We start from the raw sequence: 19,915 nt of genomic DNA, 5'->3' as shown, positions 1-19,915 counted from the left end.
TGCTAAGTGTAAAACTCAAACCTCGGCGCGCGGCGTATCGGCTCGACCAATTCGGATAATATTCATGTTCCAATTCGTTTAAAGAACCGATAAAAGGCGAAAGAGCATAACAACGTCTGCCAGGTGGGTAGTTTGAAATAATGAATATTGAGACTACTCTGTATGTCTCTCATTCCATTTATTTTTGTTTTCGAATATTCATTGTTTTATTACCTTACCCTGTTTATGATTATTATATTATCACTGTCTAACTTTATAGTTGTCGGTTAAATGTGCAATACCTATCGCAGATATTTTAGGTATTGTTATCATTATGATTATTCTTTCGTTGTTTAACAAAATCTGCTATGAAATTATGAAAATATTAAGTCACTTTTAGATAAGAATAATAAAAGCTACTGTAAATATTTTAGTATTTACTGTATGCTCTTAAAAATTGTATTATTCCATTTTTTATTTGGATATCAATACTAACCGTAAGTATTTTCGAAGATACAATCTATCTTACGAACAATACTTCACTGTGAAATGGTGACGAACTATCACTTTTTTTTTTTTAAGATAGCGTATTTAAGTGCATGAATTCGCAATATGGGCATCACCCAAAATATAAACATTTTATACGAGCATCACCCGTATCACATCACTACAGGCATCACCTGTATTGTAATTATATTACGACTACCAGGCATCATTTGGTATAAAATTACAAAGTACACACGGGCGTCACCCGATTTTTGATTTTGCACTACCGGGCATCATCATCTGGTATAACATTACAAAATACACATGGGCTTCACCCGATTTTTGTTTTTGTACCACCAGGCATCATCTGGTATAACATTATAAAATACACACGGGTGTCACCCGATTTTTGTTTTTGTACCACCAGGCATCATCTGGTATAACATTATAAAATACACACGGGCGTCACCCGATTTTTCTTGACCACCAGGCATTATCTGGTAACACAGTACAAAGTACACACAGGCATCACCCGTTTTTTTTTCCTGTACTACCAGGCATCATCTGGTAACACATTTCAAATAACGTACACGGGCGTTACCCTTTTTAAAGTGAAACTTTTATTACATCGTCTCAAACTTTTGGTCTGTGTAGCGCATGTCGCGTGACGGTCGGCTGCCGAGTAGGTATAAAGCAGTGTTCGGAACCGTTCGAACAGTTTCACTTTTACCGTGGTTTCATAAAACCACACAACATTTTTTTTTGTCAGGCTTCATCTTGTAACATTATAGCTTAACAACAAGCAACTTTAGAAATCCCTTGTCGTGGTCCACATCACCATCGAAACACATACATCAACTTACATGAACTTCCATAATGTTACTGTATTAGCCTGTCCAGGAAACTTACGTTCCTTGCATGATAACCATTAATTACTTCTTTATGCAATAATGAATAATCTTAAATAATACTCATGCAACTTCACATCGAGTAATTAAATAAGATATAAGTGGGTATTTGGTATAATTATATTTTTGTAACCAGACAAATCTATTCTGAGCTGATCGGGAATCGAACCTTCTTAGCTCATTTAATCATGTTTAACCAATCCTTTAAGCAGGTTTTTACATATCAGTATCAATAAATTTATATGTAAACAAATGTCCCAAAATAATAATCTACAGCCTCGACTAAACAAAATATCACATTTAGTCTCGCATAACGCAGTTACAGTCCTATGCATGACTACGTGAGTACATATACTGGACGACGCTAGCTGTATACCCGTACACTGTACAGTGTATTTATCAAACAGGCACCATACGCTCGAGCAATAAAGACAGCCCGCGTATGCATTGGTATCAGTGTAGTTATATATACGAGAAACAATTTACAACACCTACTTTATCCTTCTGGCTACAATTATTTAAGAGGTTTTGCTAAATCTTTATGTAAACGAAACCTTCGTTTTCTACGGCGCGGAGGCCGGAGGCCTCTCGAAAGGCACGCACATGTTATTTATCTACTTTGTGCGGATATTTTTTTTTTATGTAAGCGGCACAAAATATCATAATGAAAATAGGTATGTGTGTATATTATTATTAACTTTAATATTCCCTTCGATGTAACTTGACTGTGGATATAATTAGTTCAATAGTTATCACAGCACACCTATTTCCTCCCTTTTTTTTTTTGTTTTGTAATTTTTTTTTTATTATCAAAAAAAAATTACTTACATTTATTCCCGATTTACCTCGTCGCCAAAAATGTAGTGAATGTTCTTCCCTATTATCGGCTCTTAGACGCACACGACCTCTCACTCCGACCGCCTGCAGCCAACTGCGCTGTGTAAGCGGTGTCACCGTTGCACGTGCGCAAGAGATGACATAATACTTCCGTCTCTTTCACTCACATACACTACATCCATCACTAAAAAGCGCTCGTGACGTCATAACGCGTCAAGGTCAGTACAAAAAATATGACACGCTTGGTTTTCATACAGATCGCGGTACTTGCGTAGTCTATCTATGTCTGTGGTCGATCCCATATGAAATATTATTAAGTATTATTCGTTAATACTACGTATGCCGAATGGTCCTGCGTCCATGTCAGTCTTTAATCGCAGATCGTAAGACAATATCGCACCAAAGGTGTTAATAAATCACTACATAGTATAAAACTACGTTGTATCTTTTTCCGCCATCTGTATGCTGAGATCTTTAAAACTATGCAACGGATTTTGATGCGGTTTGTTTAATAGATAGAGTGATTCTCGAAGGAAGGTTTTAGTATAAAATTTATTTGGTTTTACACAAAGCGGGCGCAGCCGCGGGCAGAAAGCTAGTGTGTTATATAATAAATAAAAATATTGGATCTCGATTGAATTTCATACACATTTAATAAATTAATAAATTATGTTTATAATTATTAGATTGTCTTACAATTTCGGAGATATACAATTGAAAGTAAATTAATGAAAAGATTAATTAAAATCATTTTATAAATTGTACTTTTTAAAGTATGGGAATAGAAAATTTTTCTGGACGAGTCATAAATATAGGATGAAAAAATTACATGATTTTTAACCATGGCTACACACTAATAATATTCGAGTAAGGGCTGATTTTTCAATCCTTGGTTAAAACTTATTCATCGAATAACGTATAAAAACAACCAACTCAAAAATGTATTGTAAGTGTCCGTATTTGACAGTTTACAGGTGACATTTTAATATGTTCGTGTAATACTTTATTGGACGGATAAATTTTAACCAAGAATTGAAAAATCGGCTCAATAGACATAACTATACATGGAATATTTTTGTTTCTTTTCGTCGTCCATCATTAATAATAACATAAGATACACTATAAGCAACAAAAAATTGGAAATCCAACTTTAATTCGTGGGAATAAGGTTGAATTTATTTTGGATTGCATTGACCAGTTTAGGTGAATATAAAATTTTGTGAATGCACTTATAGTAGAGCCAATTTAATAGGCAACATTTGACGTCTATCAATTTTATCTTCATAGGGTGGTAACCTGCTTAAAAACATCGATTAAAGTGAATTAATCGATACGGACTTGAAACATTTGTCAATCGAACTTGAAACACATGTCAATAATTTATGATAATTTTTATTCCCAAGTAATCAATGCATTCGATTCTAGATGTCAGATTTCGATTTTTAGAGTAACGTCTCTGGTATTTAAAAAGAAAAAAGGTTTATTGACACAAAATTGTAGCGACGTCAGTTCTTTAAATCAGAAATTGTTCATTATGTTTAGAATGGTTTATCAGTAAAATCAAGTCCTAAAATTACTTCTATCGGTCATTATTATTATAAATATGTAATCGTAATTGAAAAAAGTTAAACAAATGTGCAGTTCTAACAAAACGAAATATCATGTTATTCTATGTCGTGGTTACTAGGTTACGTTGTTGAATTTTGTTGAACTGTCAAATGTTGCCTATAAAAATGGCTCTACAATATAAGTAATGCTAAAATAATAAGGTTGATTTTGCTGTAACGTTTTTTCGACAAGAATTTAACCACAGAACAGTAAAGTAGATAGAAGTGTGATGTGGGCGTGGCCCACGTGTCACTTGTAAGGTAAGATCACCTAACTTGCTCTCAGTTGTGCGCAGAAAAATATTCGAGTCGGTTGTCAGCTGTCAAACCTTTTTTCCGTATTTATTCATTAATTAGGACGTGTTGTTCGGTATAAGAGTGCAAAAATGATAGCAGACGAAATAATATCAGCAATGGAGGCATTTCATACCATCGGTAAGTCTTATTTTTATTTATTTTACATATAATATTTTATGTTATATCTTCGCTTGTAATTTGTCAAAATTGTATACAAATATCTAGTCAAAATGAACCTTAATCCGTAAGAAATTAGTACTATTATAGAATGAACAGCAAACAAGAATTTCTGGAATATTATTGCAATAAACAAACGAATGTCGCTTTAGTGATGCTTGTGGCGCATATCGACAGTATCGATACTTTAGAAAAGACAAACATTATAAATATTAAATTTTATTTTATTTTTCCTTAGCTTTCATTAGTCCAATTTATTTACAGATTTCCCAAAGAGGCTAATTTAAAAGAGAAATGGATAAATGCAACGTGACGAGTTAACTGAATGCCGAACAGCACTAAGCAGTCTAACAAAGGCCATCGATACAGCAAACCTACGGCAGTTCCAAGATTTAAAATAATGCATATTTTCTGTTTGTATTTTGTAAATATAGATTAATACTATTCTATTCCGTTTTTTATTTAATAATAATAATATAAAAAGACGTACTTAGTAGTAATAAACATACTCCAAAATGTGACACATTATACTATACTCGTATAATAAGAAAGAAAAAAAATACACAAAAAATATTTATTTGTGAATTATCGATATCTGGATATCGATAACAAGGCTGACATCCCTCAGGGCATAGCATCAGATAAATATCAAGTTAATGTCATTAATGTTGAGTGACACAAATTTCAACCTTATCTCTATGTGTTGAGGTTCAAAGTTATATCTATCGAAAACTAACGCCCTCTGTTGTGGAGTAGCTGAATGTTTTTCGAATTTGGAATTTCTGTGCAATGAGAAACAAAACAGCTAATATACCTAGAGATGTTATACTAAAATAAACCGTAACATGGTGCGTTAGGGTACATATTGAAATGCTGAATTTATAACCTAAGTCAGTTTTTACTCAAATTAAGCTGTCCAATCAAAGGCATAGTTTACTTGTAGTGTACTGTATAACTATCGGTTTAAATGTGTGGGTTTGGCGACACTGGTTTTCATACTAATTATGACATTATCGCACTTCTATTTGTTTTTATTGTTCTGTGAATTTAACAAACAAACTTGACAGTTTTAAGTTTTTTTATAGGATTGTGTACCTAGTTATTATAAATGATGGAATCTTTTCCGACATGAATATCATGGAATTTACAATTTGAGCGTACATATTTAATTTTGAGCATAACTTAAGGGTAATTTAGAATATTATACAATTATATCCATGTTATTAAAAGGATAAGAATTTATGGTTTATTCCAATAATATTTAAAGAACCTAGAGAGCTACTACTAAAGTTAAAAAAATAGTAAAAACTAATAGTTATACTACCTACGAAAATTCGTCGGACATTCCCAAGTTCATATTTTGCTAATCTTCAGAATTTGATAAATTAATAAAACTGTAAGATTTAATGTTTTTGAGCCTCATCATTTTATCATAAAGGCGATGAACATACATATAAATTGTATTAGATAAAAACACTACATCTTTGGATGATTATTATAAAATTGGTTTAGTATATACCAATAAGTATAGAATATAGAATTATGCATATAATGGTGTTATTTTTAAGAAATAAAAGAAGATGTTCGCATATTTAGAGGTATTTTTAAATGCCATTGCATGTTATTGGCAATTTTTCTTTCTTTCTTTCTTTATAGGCCATCCACACGTCTGCCGAACAACGTGACAAACAACGAACACATACGGACAGCACTAAACGAAGAAAAGAGATGTACTTATTTCCTTCTCGCTTTTCTGTATAGCGCCGTCCCTATGTGTTCGTTGTTTGTCACGTCGTTCGGCAGACGTGTGGATAGCCTATTGCCCTATTAGATTTTCTTTCATTGCAATTTCACATAGTGTACAATAAAATGAAAACCATAATGGTACACTATGGGTATTATTTAAAAAATATTTATAATAGTTAATGTTTCTAACGTAAAATGGATTTGTTAGCAAATCAGGCTTTGTGATTAAATTTAACATTATTTAAGTGAAGATACCTTAAAAATGCTAGTTTGGAATGCGAGAGAAATGTATGCTTCTGTCTGATATATTCAGAACATTTATAGTAATTCAACTGTAATTATTATAAGAATAAAGATTTATTTGGAGATAACAATAATTATAATTGTATATAAAAACTAAAGAGAGGAACAATACAGTAGGCGCTTGCTAATCCGGCACCGGCAATTTTTCCTCTATGCCGGATTGTCGGAAATGCCGGATTATCGAATTAGTATAGGAAATAAGACTTCATATTTAAGTTCAGTTTAAAATACGTAAGTTGAATTTATTATAAAAAAAATACATAAATTAATTAAAATATTAATTAAATAAGTATTAAAATTACATATTAGGTTCATCATTTGTGACGTTTTCGTTCAGTAATCCGGCGTTCAGCTATGTAAAATGCCGGATTATAGAGCGGGCTCTCTGAGTCCCGAAGTACCGGACTACTGAGCGTGCCGGATTGGCGAGCGCCGGATTATCGCGCGCCTACTGTACTTGACTATTTATGGTGAAAATACATAAATAAGGAAGATATCTATAAGTGTTTCTTAACTGTCAAACTGACATTTCAGGCATAGGCATATGAAATCATAGAATTACAATATAGTTCATTAAAAATGTATACTAAAAAAAGACACAAGTAACTAGTATTAGAAATAAATATTTTCAAAATGGCACCAATTTTTTTAATATCCCAATTCATACAACAAGCCTTACAAAGATAACCTATAAAAATAAGTACACGAAGTGTGGATTACAAGGGAATTGTATTTTTTCAAATGATTTTAATTAATACCAAGATTTATTTAACTTTTTTTTATTCCCGGCATGTCCGTCATTCTGTTTATTCAAGATTGAAATTATATAAATACTTTTTTCTCATATGAGATTTATCTAAATCGTAGACAAAGCCGCGGGCATCTACATATTACGTTTTTATACGAAAGGCTAGTATAAATCGTTAATATTAGAAGATATATTTACGAAACCATTTCTCATCATCATCTGAGGCTCTATAGCCGCGAGTGGGTCTTGGCCTGGTCCAGTATTTTCATCCAGACAAAGTATTTATTAAAGTAAAAATTATATTTATCCAGATAAGATAAAGTAAGGTAGGAAATCTAGTGGTCACGGACGAATTCTACCTATATAGGTATATTAAGAAGAGCTGGAACGTCAACACATTTACACATTGCACATGTTAGGCCGGGAGATACTGACACAAAATTTCGGGTCATTTGTAACAGGATGGCGGTCTAGAGGGGTCTTAGTACGCAATGACAAAAAGAAAAATGATGGTCAGAACGCTGGTACCGGCGGACTAGTCGCGTGGGCGTTAGTCACACTCGTCGGATAAATAGCGAAAGTCCAACGATTTGTAACACAAAAATTTTAGAATTTACCGATAGCCCTTAAAAAAGATGTAGGCGGTAGTGTCATGCCATACAGTTACGATGTGACTTACAGTCCGCCATACCGACGTGAATGCGTTGATTAAAAAAAAAACAATTCAACCATTTGTACCGGGCTCACTTTTGCACAGGTAACCATCGTCGTGCAGCCATTTACTAAAATCGCCATGCCATACTTTTATTCCAAATGGTCGACATACCGCGGAAAATCTGCAAATTTTTGAATTTTTTTTTCTCGCCAAACGATTTGTACCACCCTACATTTTTTTTTTCAACAACTCCTGAATGATTATAAATAGAAGTGTGATAATGCCATACCTGTGGGAGGTGGCGAATGTGTATAAGATTTTTTTCTTATTGTAAGATTTTATTCGTAGTTTGAACGATTTGTAGCAGTATGGCACTAATTTTTCCCTCTATTAAAAGTATGGCAAATATAATAATGGTCACGTTGCATCATATACTTTCCAAAAATGCCGTACTGGTACAAATCGCCAATTCTTTTCATTTTTTTTTTACGTCTTGGCTTAAGTCTTACAATCATCCGCCCCATGTTTGCAATCTGCGATATTTTTTTCTAGGTAGAATTGTATACAAACAAACAGAATATAATGATCCCATACTGTAAAAAAATATTTTTATTATATATATATCGTATTTTTGAAACGTGACGAATAAATTAATTTTCAAGTATGGCAGCACTTTTTCCCCCTACTAGAAGTATGGCAAATATAATAATGGTCACATTTTATCAAATACTCTCCAAAAATCCAAATGCAATACTGGTACAAATTGTTTGGCGAAAAAAAATTTTTATTGCAGATTTTCGGCGGTATGGTGGCCATTTGGAATCGTCCGAAAAGTATGGCATGGTGATTTTCGTAAATGTCTGCACGATGATGATTACCTGTGCAAAAGTTAGCCTGGTACAAATGTTTGAATTGTTTTTTTTTTAATCAACGCATCGCGTCGGTATGGGGGGCTGTAAGTTACACCGGAAAAGTATGGCATGACACTACCGCCTACATCTTTTTTATGGGCTATCGGTGAATTCTAAAATTTTTGTGTTACAAATCGTTTGACTTTCGCTATTTATCCGACGAGTTCGACTAACGCCCACGCGACTAGTCCGCCGGTACCAGCGTTCTGAGTTCTGACCATCATTTTTCTTTTAGTCATTGCGTAATAAGACCTCTGTAGAACCGCCATTCTGTTACAAATGACCCGAAATTTTGTGTCAGTATCTCCCGGCCTATGTATGTGTCATATTTTGCAATTGTTTATAAATACAGGGTGATGTAATTGGTGTAGTACGAATATCTAAAAATCTATGAAGAATTTTGTGATACAGTAAATGGAAGAATTATAGACTATTTTACAGTATTTAATAAAATCATTTAATTTTTTGTTCATTTTCATTAGAAATGTCAATTTTTCTCACCAAGGTGGAAATTTGGATGATAAGGATCTTGTTAGAAAAATATAAATTTTGACTAAAATCGGCATTTTTTTTTTCAAAAATCAAATTACTAATTAATAATCAGAGTTATCACATTATTAAAAAAAATAAGCCAAACTATACACAATTTTTACCTACTTGATGCAATCCTCAAAGATCATGGACATAGTGTATTGCGCCTTCCCCCATACCATCCAGAACTCAACCCAATAGAGTTACTATGGGGCATAATTAAAGGGAAAGTAGCATCACAAAATGTGAACTTTAACTTGAAAACTGTGGAAGAATTATTTAGAAAGGAAGCAAATGCTATTAGTCTGGATATGTTTAGTGACGTTTGGAGAAAGACGCGAGAACATGAGGAAAAATATATTCAATTAGAACCAAAAGTAGATAATAATTACACTGACTCATTTATAATAACATTAAGAAATTCCGACAACGAAACATCGAGTTCTTCGAGCGATGAAAGTTACAGTGAAGTAGAAGATTACGATTATGATTAAATAGATTCTTCTTCTTCTCTATAGATACTGCTTTCTGAATTGGTGGTACCTAATTGTTAAAACTGTTAAACTGTTATGACGATTCAAAAGTGCTTCTAGAAGAAGTCTAATTGTTTATTGTATAAATGTTTGAGTTTGAGTTTAAAACCAATAGTGTGAAAATTATACAATAAACATGTAACACATATTTGTTAGCGCGTATTGGTAGGTATTACGTACTTACTACAAATATAATATTTCTTAGATATTATCTTTACTCGACCAAAGTCAGGAATTTAATTATTATTTGATAATTGAATGATTATTAATACTTTTATCCAATTGATTATTATTAGAATAAATAATTAACTTCATCAATTGATTTACTTTTAAATTATAATTTTACAGGTAAATTATGAGAGCTTTCATAAGTAATTATATTTGCATATAAGGTCAAGTGGGGGAAGTGAAACATACTTTACTTGTATTTTAACGTAACGGCATCTGACGCAGTAATGCGACAATCAATTTCAGTAGCATTTCTTGCACAGTACTCTCCGTTAGCCAATGATTCATGGAGTTATGACAAACAGCTCTTTAGTCTTACCATAAGCGAGAAAACAATCAATATCTACAGACTATGGTTTTGTTTCACTTGCCCCTGGAAAGGGGTAAGTGAAACAAACGTCAGAAATATACTTAAATGTTGTATTTATGCAACGATTACCTGACTAAGGCAACAATTCAGAGTTTGTTTCTCTAATGTCTATATTCTACAATCAATATAAGGCTTAGTTTTAGAAAAGAAAACAAAAAAGGTATTTTGGGGTAAGTGAAACATAGTTACCATGGTCAGATGTCTCAAACATTTGTATAAAATTTAAAACAGAAATTATAGGTAGTGAAATGAAAAACAAAATAAAAATAAATTTCTTTACTGACTTAAAAGTTTGCTTACAATTACGGAAACAAGCATCAGGCACATTAATAAAGCTATGAAATAATTCAGTTGTTGCATGTTTTTCACATAGAAGTTAAAATGCCTCTTGAAGTTGCTCTGTAGAGTAGGCAGCTTTGTTCGTTTTACGTATATAATTTCGAGGCATCTTTTAGTAACCTGAAAAAAGATAATATAATGTGAGTACAATAAAACCGATCTCCGATTGTTAAGCGTAATTTTTACAATTTGCCAAAAAATACCTTCCTATTTTTGATCTATCAAAATTTATCAAAAAGGCATAATTTTTAACTGATCACCAAATTAAGAAAAAATTTTGTTCAAAAATATTAAATGATCACCAAATTTGTTACCCAATTTTATACTAAAATGCAAGCCAATTTTAAGGTTTACGTTATTAAGCAATTAAAGCAATTAATAACAAATAAAAATATCATTTAGACACAAACAGTAAATTTATGATCACCAACATTTTTAATCACGTAAAAATGTTTGTGATTTCTGATACGGGGGAAGTGAAACATACGTTTCTCTTTCCCCGTGTATTAGGTTTCACTTACCCCACTTGACACTTTTTTAGGTTTAGTTTTTACCAAAGCCAAAACTCAATTATCCGTAGGATTTATCGAAATATAATCATTGGACTAGAAAGTACATACTTTTTACTCAGTACTTACCATTAGGTACATTTAAAACACTTCTTTTAAAACTTTTACGAAAACCGAAAACATCACTCCTCCAACTCGTGTTTTGACAACTGACAGTTGAAAAAATTCTTTTTTGTGTATTGGTGTAGAAAATGATGATAGCGACATCTATGTTTTATCAATAAAACCACATCGCCATTCTGTTTTACCAACTAAGAGCGAAGTATCGATACACTTATTAGTTTTATAGTTATGAATGAGCGTTTCAGTTCCCCCTGAGTTTCACTTACCCCACCTGACCTTATATATATTATATCTACAACGCACCCATTTAACAATTCAAGTCTAAAATGAAACTAGAGTCGCATTTATTTTTGAACATACTGTAAGTGAAATTGCATAAGTGTGAGTACTGTGAACATGCCAGCTTTCCCTAATTTACCTATACCCGTGGCCCTGTCTTTGATGCGGGTTGACGGAACAACGGGTTTTGGTCGTTAGAAATCCGACATAACCCACGGCCTCTTCCCCGGAGGCCGTGGGTTCTATGCAAGATTTAAATAAATAAATATTATAGGACATTATTACACAAATCGACCTAGTCCCACAGTAAGCTCAATTAAGGCTTGTGTTGTGAGTACTAGGCGACGATAAATATATTTAATAAATACATATATAGATAATACCCAGACCCAAGAACAAATAATTGAGTTCATCACACAAATATTTGCCCTGACCGGGGATCGAACCCGGGACCGTCGGCTCAGTAGGCAGTTACTTTACCACTGCGCCAACCGCGTCGTCGTCGTCGAATAGGAAATCTAGTAACATAATATACAAGTACATGTTTAAAGCCATTATTTTCGTCATTATTTTTTCAATATTCCATTCGACACGAATACCTAGTCTACACCTTCCCAATATAACTACAGATGACTAACATATCTGAAACAAAGAGATTTAGTTATAAAAAAGAGCGTGTGAACCGAGCACACGTGTCAGAAGTGAAACTTCTTTTGTGAGATTGAAAAAAAAAATTAAGATATTAAAATTTTATAACATTGAAAGATATCAAAATCGTCGCCTTTCTTCATGACGTGTCGGTATTTGAAATTTTTACTCTCGACACGCCTAAAGAAGTTTCACTTCAAAAAGACATAGAAAGAGAAGAGATAAATGTCAATAATGTAAGTAGCGTTACTTGCTGCAAAAACTTCATCAAAGCATTAGATTTATTCCGTTTGTATAAGGTAACATTAAATTTGATTAAACTGTACTGTATTTATAAAATAACCTTTAAACGAGAGATTCAAACTGATTATTTTTTATAGAAGTGACCTGTGGGAAAATACCTATTGATTTAAATTTAGTTTAACCTTCTTAATTTTTTTCTTATTTCATTACATTGAAATTAATCCTTGGACACAAATCTATAATCTATACTAATTATAAAGCTGAAGAGTTTGTTTGTTTGTTTGAACACGCTAATCTCAGGAAATACTGGCCCGATTTGAAAAATTATTTCGGTGTTAGATAGCCCATTTATCGAGCAAGACCAACGGGAGCGGAGAAATGCGGGTAAATCCGTGGGGCACAGCTAGTACAAAACATTATCTAATCCTATAACATGCTAGCTGCGCTCCGCGGTTTCACCCGCATTGCCTCGCTCCTGTTGGTCTTAGAGTTATGATATATAGCCTATAGCCTTCCTCGATGAATGGGCTATCAAACACCGAAAGAATTTTTCAAATCGGACCAGTATTTCTTTAGATTAGCGTGTTCAAACAAACAAACAAACTCTTCAGTTTTATAATATTAGTATAGATGATTGCTGGGTAAATAATATAATCTTACCATTAAAATAATCCCTATATCAGCTATGTACTCTCATTTCTCGGTAGTTTCACTGGTGCGGTCAGCGTTGGATCCTGGAAAATAATATCATAACATTAACGTTCTATAAACTAGACTTAGACCAGTATTTTAAAATGAAAAAAAAAAAACAGTGGGACAAAATTCTTTCGAAATTTTTAAAATTTTTACAAGTTTTTGTCGCTTTAACTGACAGAAAACGTAAACGGAACAGAATCTTTGTTTAGCTGTTATTATTTCCATGTATTTTTAATAATTTAACTTATATGAAACTGGTTATTTATAATGATAAAAATCTATATATGTAAATACCTGTTCCAAGCTTTCGGATGAAGTAAGGTGACCGTTCTTAAGCGACTCTTTCAATGTGTCTTCTTCATCTGAAGGCACGTCGTAGAATTCTTCGCTGTCAAATTCGATATCAGTACCTAGAATATCAATTAAAAGCATATCTTAATTTATTTCCTACTATCTATATTCTATATATGTAATACATATAAAAATTAAAAATGAAACCCGTTTCGCATTGTCACAGCATCACGTGTGAACGGGTGGACCGATTTCGATAGTTCTTTTTTTATTATATTCCTTGAAGTACGAGGATGGTTCTTATGTAGAGAAAACATAAATATGTACCACGGGCGAAGCCGGGGCGGACCGCTAGTCACTAATAATTTAGAAAAAAAACAAGATCGTTTTCCGTCTTGTATACTTAGATCTTTGACTACGCAACGGATTATGATGCGTTTTTTTTATATAGATAGTGATTTTCAAGGAAGTTTTTAGCACAGATAATCCAATAGGTACTATACGTTTTAGTATACATAATATAATTTATTAGTCTACACTAATATTATAAAGAGGAAAACTTTGTTTGTTTGTTTGATTATAATGAATAGGCTCATAAACTACTGGGCCGATTTTAAAAATTCTTTCACCATTCGAAAGCTACATTATCCACGAGTAATATAGGCTATATATCATCATGCTAAGACCAACAGGAGCGGAGTAATGCGGGTGAAACAGCGCGGCACAGCTAGTTTTTGATAAAGCAGGCGAAGCCGCGGGAGGAATGCTAGTATATTATTAACATGAACGTTTTCAAGTATGTAATGATGTATAATTTCCACTCATTCACGCAAAAACAGTTGATCGGAATTCGGATAGTGAGATATTTTTTTAGTCGGATGCGTACCTAGTATGCACAATGCACATACATCACCAACAATCAACACACAATTCAACTACCTTTTAAATTTGTATAAAACCAAGGATATTATAAGCATTTAGTAAAATTAAAAAGGATTATAAGTAGATTGGTTACCATCACAACATTCGACATTAAAAAACGGCACTGTGGCACACACGATTAGACGTCAAAGTGAGATGGCATGATTCAAGTAACGTTAGTAAAAAAGACAAATCGGGCCGTATTATGACCTCTTATTCCCAGTCAGTTTACGTCGTGAATTGAACTGACTGGCAAATTCATATAATACCATAATTAACCCTGGCTGGTTATTGCGATCATAATATGATTTTGCAAGTCAGTTCAATTCATGGCGTAGTCTATCTGGAAATAAGAGGTCATAATACGACCCCAGAAGTAAATATGACTAATAGCTTATAGCACCCACCTAATAGTAACTTACCACTTTTCGAGTTTTCATTGTTAGAAAAGATAAAACAAACCTGCCAAAGAGTGACAATCGGTGAAATATTCCGAATCGGTGACGTCACCGGCCGGCGTCACTTCGCGCCGTACGCGCGCTTTTAGTTTCGCGCGGCGCGCTTGCCTGGAATAGTGTAAAACTCCCGCCGTACAAGAAGGACAAAAATCGCTAGTTTTTGTGTATTTTTAATCATATGTAAATTCTTTGCTATTAAAATTGCTATCTACTATTTCTTGTTTATTGTAAAATATATTTCACTGTTGAGTAGTGAGATGTTATAATTTATTTTTTTATGTTGGAAGGAATTTCATAATTGTTTATTGTTTTATATTCAAATCCCGTTCCAATTATAAAAGTACAGAAACTTGAATATGTCTACTTTTAGCAGTACAATAAATTTGGAAATTATTTTAATTTGAGAACTACTGTTATTTACGACAATCTAAAATTATTTTTCTTAAGCAGATATATATTTTAACATGTTTAAGACACTGTTTTGAAGTATCACAATCATTACAATTTCCATATAATATTTCTGTATTATCAACAAAATAAAATTACCTAGCTGGCATAGCTTCTAAATTTTTGTTCCTTCTTTAACAACAGGAGTTTTTTATTCATTTAATATATTTTTTAATAGACAATGAAATAAATATTGCTTTGATTTATACCATATAATTACTAGCAACAAAAATGTCGAGAAATTTTTAAAGTGCAATATTAAAGTCTGTAATAAGGATACTAAGTGTTACAGGTCAATTATTACTAGCAAGGAATATTTTTAATCTACTTTTAAAGATACTTACACAGTTTAAAAGACTTTAACAAAATATGGATTGCATTAAAATTAAAATATTTGAAAAAAAGGTTTGAATCTGGCCACATTAACAATTTTTCACTCTTTATAATTTTTCAAATACAAACGCAATAATGTAATAAATTCAAAATGGTGATAAAAATATATATAAGTAACTTGGAAATACAATAATAAAAACTGATACTGAAGGTCAAACATATCATATACTAGCTTTCCACCCGCAGCTTCGCCCGCGCAGTCAAAGAAAAACCCGCATAGTTCCCGTTCCCGTGCGATTTCCGGGATAAAACCTATCCTATTTCCCGGGGTAAAAAGTAGCCTATGTCCTTTCTCGGGTATCAAAATATCTCTATACCAAATTTCATGCAAATTGGTTCAGTAGTTAAGGCGTGATTGAGTAACAGACAGACAGACAGAGTTACTTTCGCATTTATAATATTAGTATGGATTATTTGCTTTACTACAGGTAGGTATATCATATAATCATATTAAGGATTTTGAGTGTTTTTTTCCAATTATTGATTAATTATTTTATTACGATATATGAAATAGCATACATAATTATTTCTTGATTCTTAAAAACTCATCTTTAAACATGTCCATGTAGAGGTAAATAAATAAAACTATTCTTATGTATTTACCATTATCAATAATAATTGAGAAATACATCCTATATGTATATCATAAATGCAAAAGTTTGTGAGAATGGATGCACATATGTATATTTGTTAATAGTTAATTCATCAATAACTACTGGACGGATTTGGATGAAACTTTACAGTAATATAGGTCATCAGTGGTCCAAATAACAAATGAGCTATAGACATAGTCAATCTGCATGCATGTTCGTTCATGGGTACACTTGCACAAATAAAATAAATCATTTAATTCAAGTACTTACGTCTCTTTCTGTAGTTCCCTAAGTGCTTCCAATTCAGCCCTCATGCTTGATACTTGTTTATCCAATCTTGCTACTTCACTGACTGAAAAAGAAATGCCAATACAATTAATTTATTACAGAAAAATGTAGAAGATATATCAGGTTACTTGGTGGTTACTGTAACGTTACAATCTATTCTTTATTAAGCTGAGGAATTTTTTGATTTTGTTTGAACATGCTAATCCTAGGAACTAATGGTTCAAATTGTAAAATTAGTTTTGTACACGATAAACACACACTATAAACTTATAAAATCAAAACAAACACATATAGATTAGGTGTGTATAATCCTGCGAGTCCCACATATCCCCTCAAGCAGTAAAACTGTAGAGGGGGATGTGTAAATGCACTTCCCAAAGTTTAAAAAAAAGTGTGCATAATTTGTTACTAATAGACAAAGCAGTATTTACAGAAAGAGATTACATATATTATCCTTTGTGTTAAATGCTGTCTCATCCTTAATCATTAAAATTTACTAACATCTTTGTAATGTAAATTGTAATCACTATCACTACACAGTATAAAACAAAGTCGCTTTCTCTGTCCCTATGTCCCTTTTTAAATCTTTAAAACTACGCAACGGATTTTGATGCGGTTTTTTTTAATAGATAGAGTGATTCAAGAGGAAGGTTTTAGTATATAATTTATTAGGTTTTAGACAAAGCGGGCGAAGCCGCGGGCGGTAAGCTAGTTGTAGATACAAGATGATAACTTCACATAAAAACAATTAAAGAACAAGCACAAAAAAATATATGTGTTAATGAAATAGTTATCACAAATACTAGTATGATTCTCTTTATAATAATTAAACCTTAACACTTTATTTCCTATAATATTTCTAAAACATTCACATAAACAATATTTTAAATACAAACACAATAAGTTATATACTCTGGAGATAAACAACACCAATTGTAATCTAATAAATTAATGTTTTCTAACACTTACCTAACATAGCTCTCCTTTTCTCTGCGTAGACCTGTTCATATAAAAACATGCCTGCTGCTCCGACAAGACCGACAACTGCGGCGCCTACCATCCACCGGGGCGACAAATAGCTGTTCATTTTACGAGTTACTAAGCACACTAGTCTATATTCTCTAATAATTATTATGCAACGTATGTTATTACACTTGGTAAGCAAATTTTACTGCAAAACCATAAAACGTTGTACGTTCGACAATTCACATTGAAGCAAATAAAATATTAAGGCGTAAATGCACTAGGGAGAACTATTCAATCGAGCTTGGTTGCAAACTACGTTCACTACAATATCGTGGATATGAATTTTCTATTAATTTTGAACTTTTTAAAAGTGAAATCGGTCTCGTTTCTTCAAACAAAATATTACATGTGTCAAAACTCAAAAGTTCAAAAGACAAAAGTCAAACTGACAACGAAATCAAAGCACATAGGATTATAATCTCCTCCCCCCAGATGTTCCCCTCCCTACTAATTTTAAGTGTTTACTTTGTCTTGTCCCTACCTCATTTGTCAATATCCTATCAAAATTTATCAATTTTAACAATCTAAAATTTTGAAACCCATCCAAGTACCTATATCTATTTTATGTTATGCTTTTGTGATGTGTTGTGTTGTATATAACTAATATTTGTTCTTTGTCAGGTTATACAGCTCCATGTAAGAAATCTATGAGTAAACAAAACTGAACCATCTCAATCGTGATTTTTCCTTAGCACAGAGTATGCTTAACATGAGCATTAAGGTGATGAATTAATTTTTCTAACATTTACGGCCCTTTTTAAACCTTCGTAATTTTTATATTATTAAAGTTGTCGTGATGAAAATTCTTGACAAGAAAGTTCAATAGTAACACAATACGTCTACCGTTTTAGAAACATGATTCCATGATATTTTCTCGATAGAAAAAAAATACAAAGTTCTCATTGTTATTTTTTTTAAATCTCTGGCATCTTCAAAATAACAAACGTAAAGTTACGACTTTTTGGATATTAACTATAAAATATACAACCTATACGTCTACCGTGTTAGAATTTTGAAATATGCGATGGTTTTGAAATAAACAAGAAATACTTGAAATTAGCGCCTGACCAGCCAATATAGCGAGAGCCGCCCTGCACCTTCCTACCCGATCGCTGCACGAGTCATTCCCGCTACGGCCGTCACACGGGGAACTTGTGTCGCTTGCGCAATCGTAAAAAAGGGTGACAACACGATAAGACAAAATGAGACAAATGGGGACAATAAAGAAAATAAGAAGAAGAAACTTAAAGGTTGGAGGAAAAAGAATGCTTACAATTGGAACAAATTAATGAAGTAAGTTAGTTTTATTTTAAATTTGATGATAATTTTATTATAGACGTTGTTTGATATGTACCCCTGTTTTAAGTACATAACGAATGTGTAAGATTTTTCATTTATAGCATAAATAATCTTTTCAGAAATCCGGAATCCAGAAGGAAAATAAACCCACTGATTGTTCACAATGTGAACCCACTCCTTCGTAAGTACCTTTATTCAGTCAAAAATGTATGTTATCAACGCTCTACTGGTTTTATCGCATGATTCCATTTTTAGCAAAAAGCAACAAAGTGCAAAGAAATAAAAAATCATGGTGAACTTAGTGGAAGTATGGTGGACGTAATATGGAATTATGGAACAAGAGCTCGTTGGAGTAGTATTATATTTGTAGCGACGACAAGCCAATTTACGAGTTACCGAATTTCAAGTGTAATACCTACTAAGAAAGTTCACACCATAGGTTCACACGGTAACTCGTATATAAACAGTTTGTGCGTTATGCACAGTTAGTTAAGGGCTTGTCGGGACGCGGGTTGGTCGCATAGGTCGAATATTAATTACATACCGAATAAATATATGTAGTTAAAGAAATATAACCTTTGCGTAGTTATTTCATCTTTTATTACACCCGCACATAACAAGCCCCTACATTGGTGACTCCCGACGTTTAGTGAACATATAGTGAATTGTATAGATATCGTTTGTTTAAAATTTAATTCAAAATGAATCCGGCAGTTCCAGTTAGAGCAGTTTCGTCGGTACAATTAAACCTTCTCGAGCAGTTAGCACAATTAAAGCAGCGGGTAAACCAGCTGGAATGTGCAGGCTCGAGAGACAAATCGTTTAGCGGTCGAAAGTACGGAAATCGCACGCATCGCTCCGCATCCCGAAGTCGCGATCGTGCAGGGATATCAAAACAGAAAAATCCCAATTGGCTATGCTTTTTCATTACTGCTTTAAGCATATCGCCAGATTATACTATCGTCAACCTTGTGCGTGGCAGAAGCAGCAGGAGAGCCGACTTTTAATAATTTTACCAGTGTCGAAAAATAACCAATCCGCGAGTG

The 19,915-nt window shown here is 32.8% G+C and overlaps 2 protein-coding genes and 2 long non-coding RNA genes across 6 annotated transcripts; 2 read left to right on the top strand and 2 right to left on the bottom strand.

The window, feature by feature from the left end:
- The first annotated feature begins 4,016 nt into the window (after positions 1-4,016).
- On the top strand, positions 4,017-4,740 carry LOC149895736 (uncharacterized). The gene is made up of 2 exons (XR_016458424.1): positions 4,017-4,252; positions 4,556-4,740. It is a non-coding gene; the product is annotated as an uncharacterized LOC149895736 (long non-coding RNA).
- Positions 4,741-10,577: 5,837 nt separating this feature from the next.
- LOC149895735 (uncharacterized) lies at positions 10,578-11,570 on the bottom strand. The gene is made up of 2 exons (XR_016458453.1): positions 11,294-11,570; positions 10,578-10,775 (listed from the first exon to the last, which is right to left on the bottom strand). It is a non-coding gene; the product is annotated as an uncharacterized LOC149895735 (long non-coding RNA).
- A 506-nt stretch (positions 11,571-12,076) lies between these two features.
- LOC149895734 (uncharacterized) lies at positions 12,077-17,928 on the bottom strand. Of its 3 annotated transcripts, none has more exons than XM_090118623.1 (7): positions 17,514-17,928; positions 16,527-16,608; positions 15,370-15,402; positions 14,828-14,931; positions 13,448-13,563; positions 13,118-13,191; positions 12,077-12,208 (listed from the first exon to the last, which is right to left on the bottom strand). In XM_090118623.1, exons 1-6 carry the CDS (start codon positions 17,629-17,631, stop codon positions 13,141-13,143), a joined length of 504 nt encoding a protein of 167 aa, XP_089974749.1. In that variant the 5' UTR covers positions 17,632-17,928; the 3' UTR covers positions 12,077-12,208; positions 13,118-13,140. The 3 variants fall into 3 exon arrangements, with proteins under 3 accessions (XP_089974749.1, XP_089974750.1, XP_089974751.1); XM_090118624.1 differs by having other exon boundaries at positions 15,370-15,399; XM_090118625.1 differs by lacking the exon at positions 15,370-15,402.
- A 351-nt stretch (positions 17,929-18,279) lies between these two features.
- Positions 18,280-19,235, top strand: LOC149895733 (uncharacterized). Its single transcript, XM_090118455.1, has 4 exons — positions 18,280-18,291; positions 18,631-18,863; positions 18,989-19,050; positions 19,125-19,235. The coding sequence occupies exons 1-4, from the start codon at positions 18,280-18,282 to the stop codon at positions 19,163-19,165; spliced, it is 348 nt and encodes a 115-aa protein (XP_089974581.1). The 3' UTR covers positions 19,166-19,235.
- Positions 19,236-19,915: the final 680 nt, after the last annotated feature.

This window comes from Colias eurytheme, chromosome 30, assembly GCF_061535395.1.
Source record: "Colias eurytheme isolate Ceu_HAF_F1 chromosome 30, ilColEury1 Martin Lab GWU primary, whole genome shotgun sequence".
Taxonomy (NCBI): Eukaryota; Metazoa; Arthropoda; class Insecta; order Lepidoptera; family Pieridae; genus Colias; species Colias eurytheme.
The sequence above is the reverse complement of the archived record's forward strand: the minus strand, read 5'-3'. Positions and strand labels throughout refer to the sequence as shown.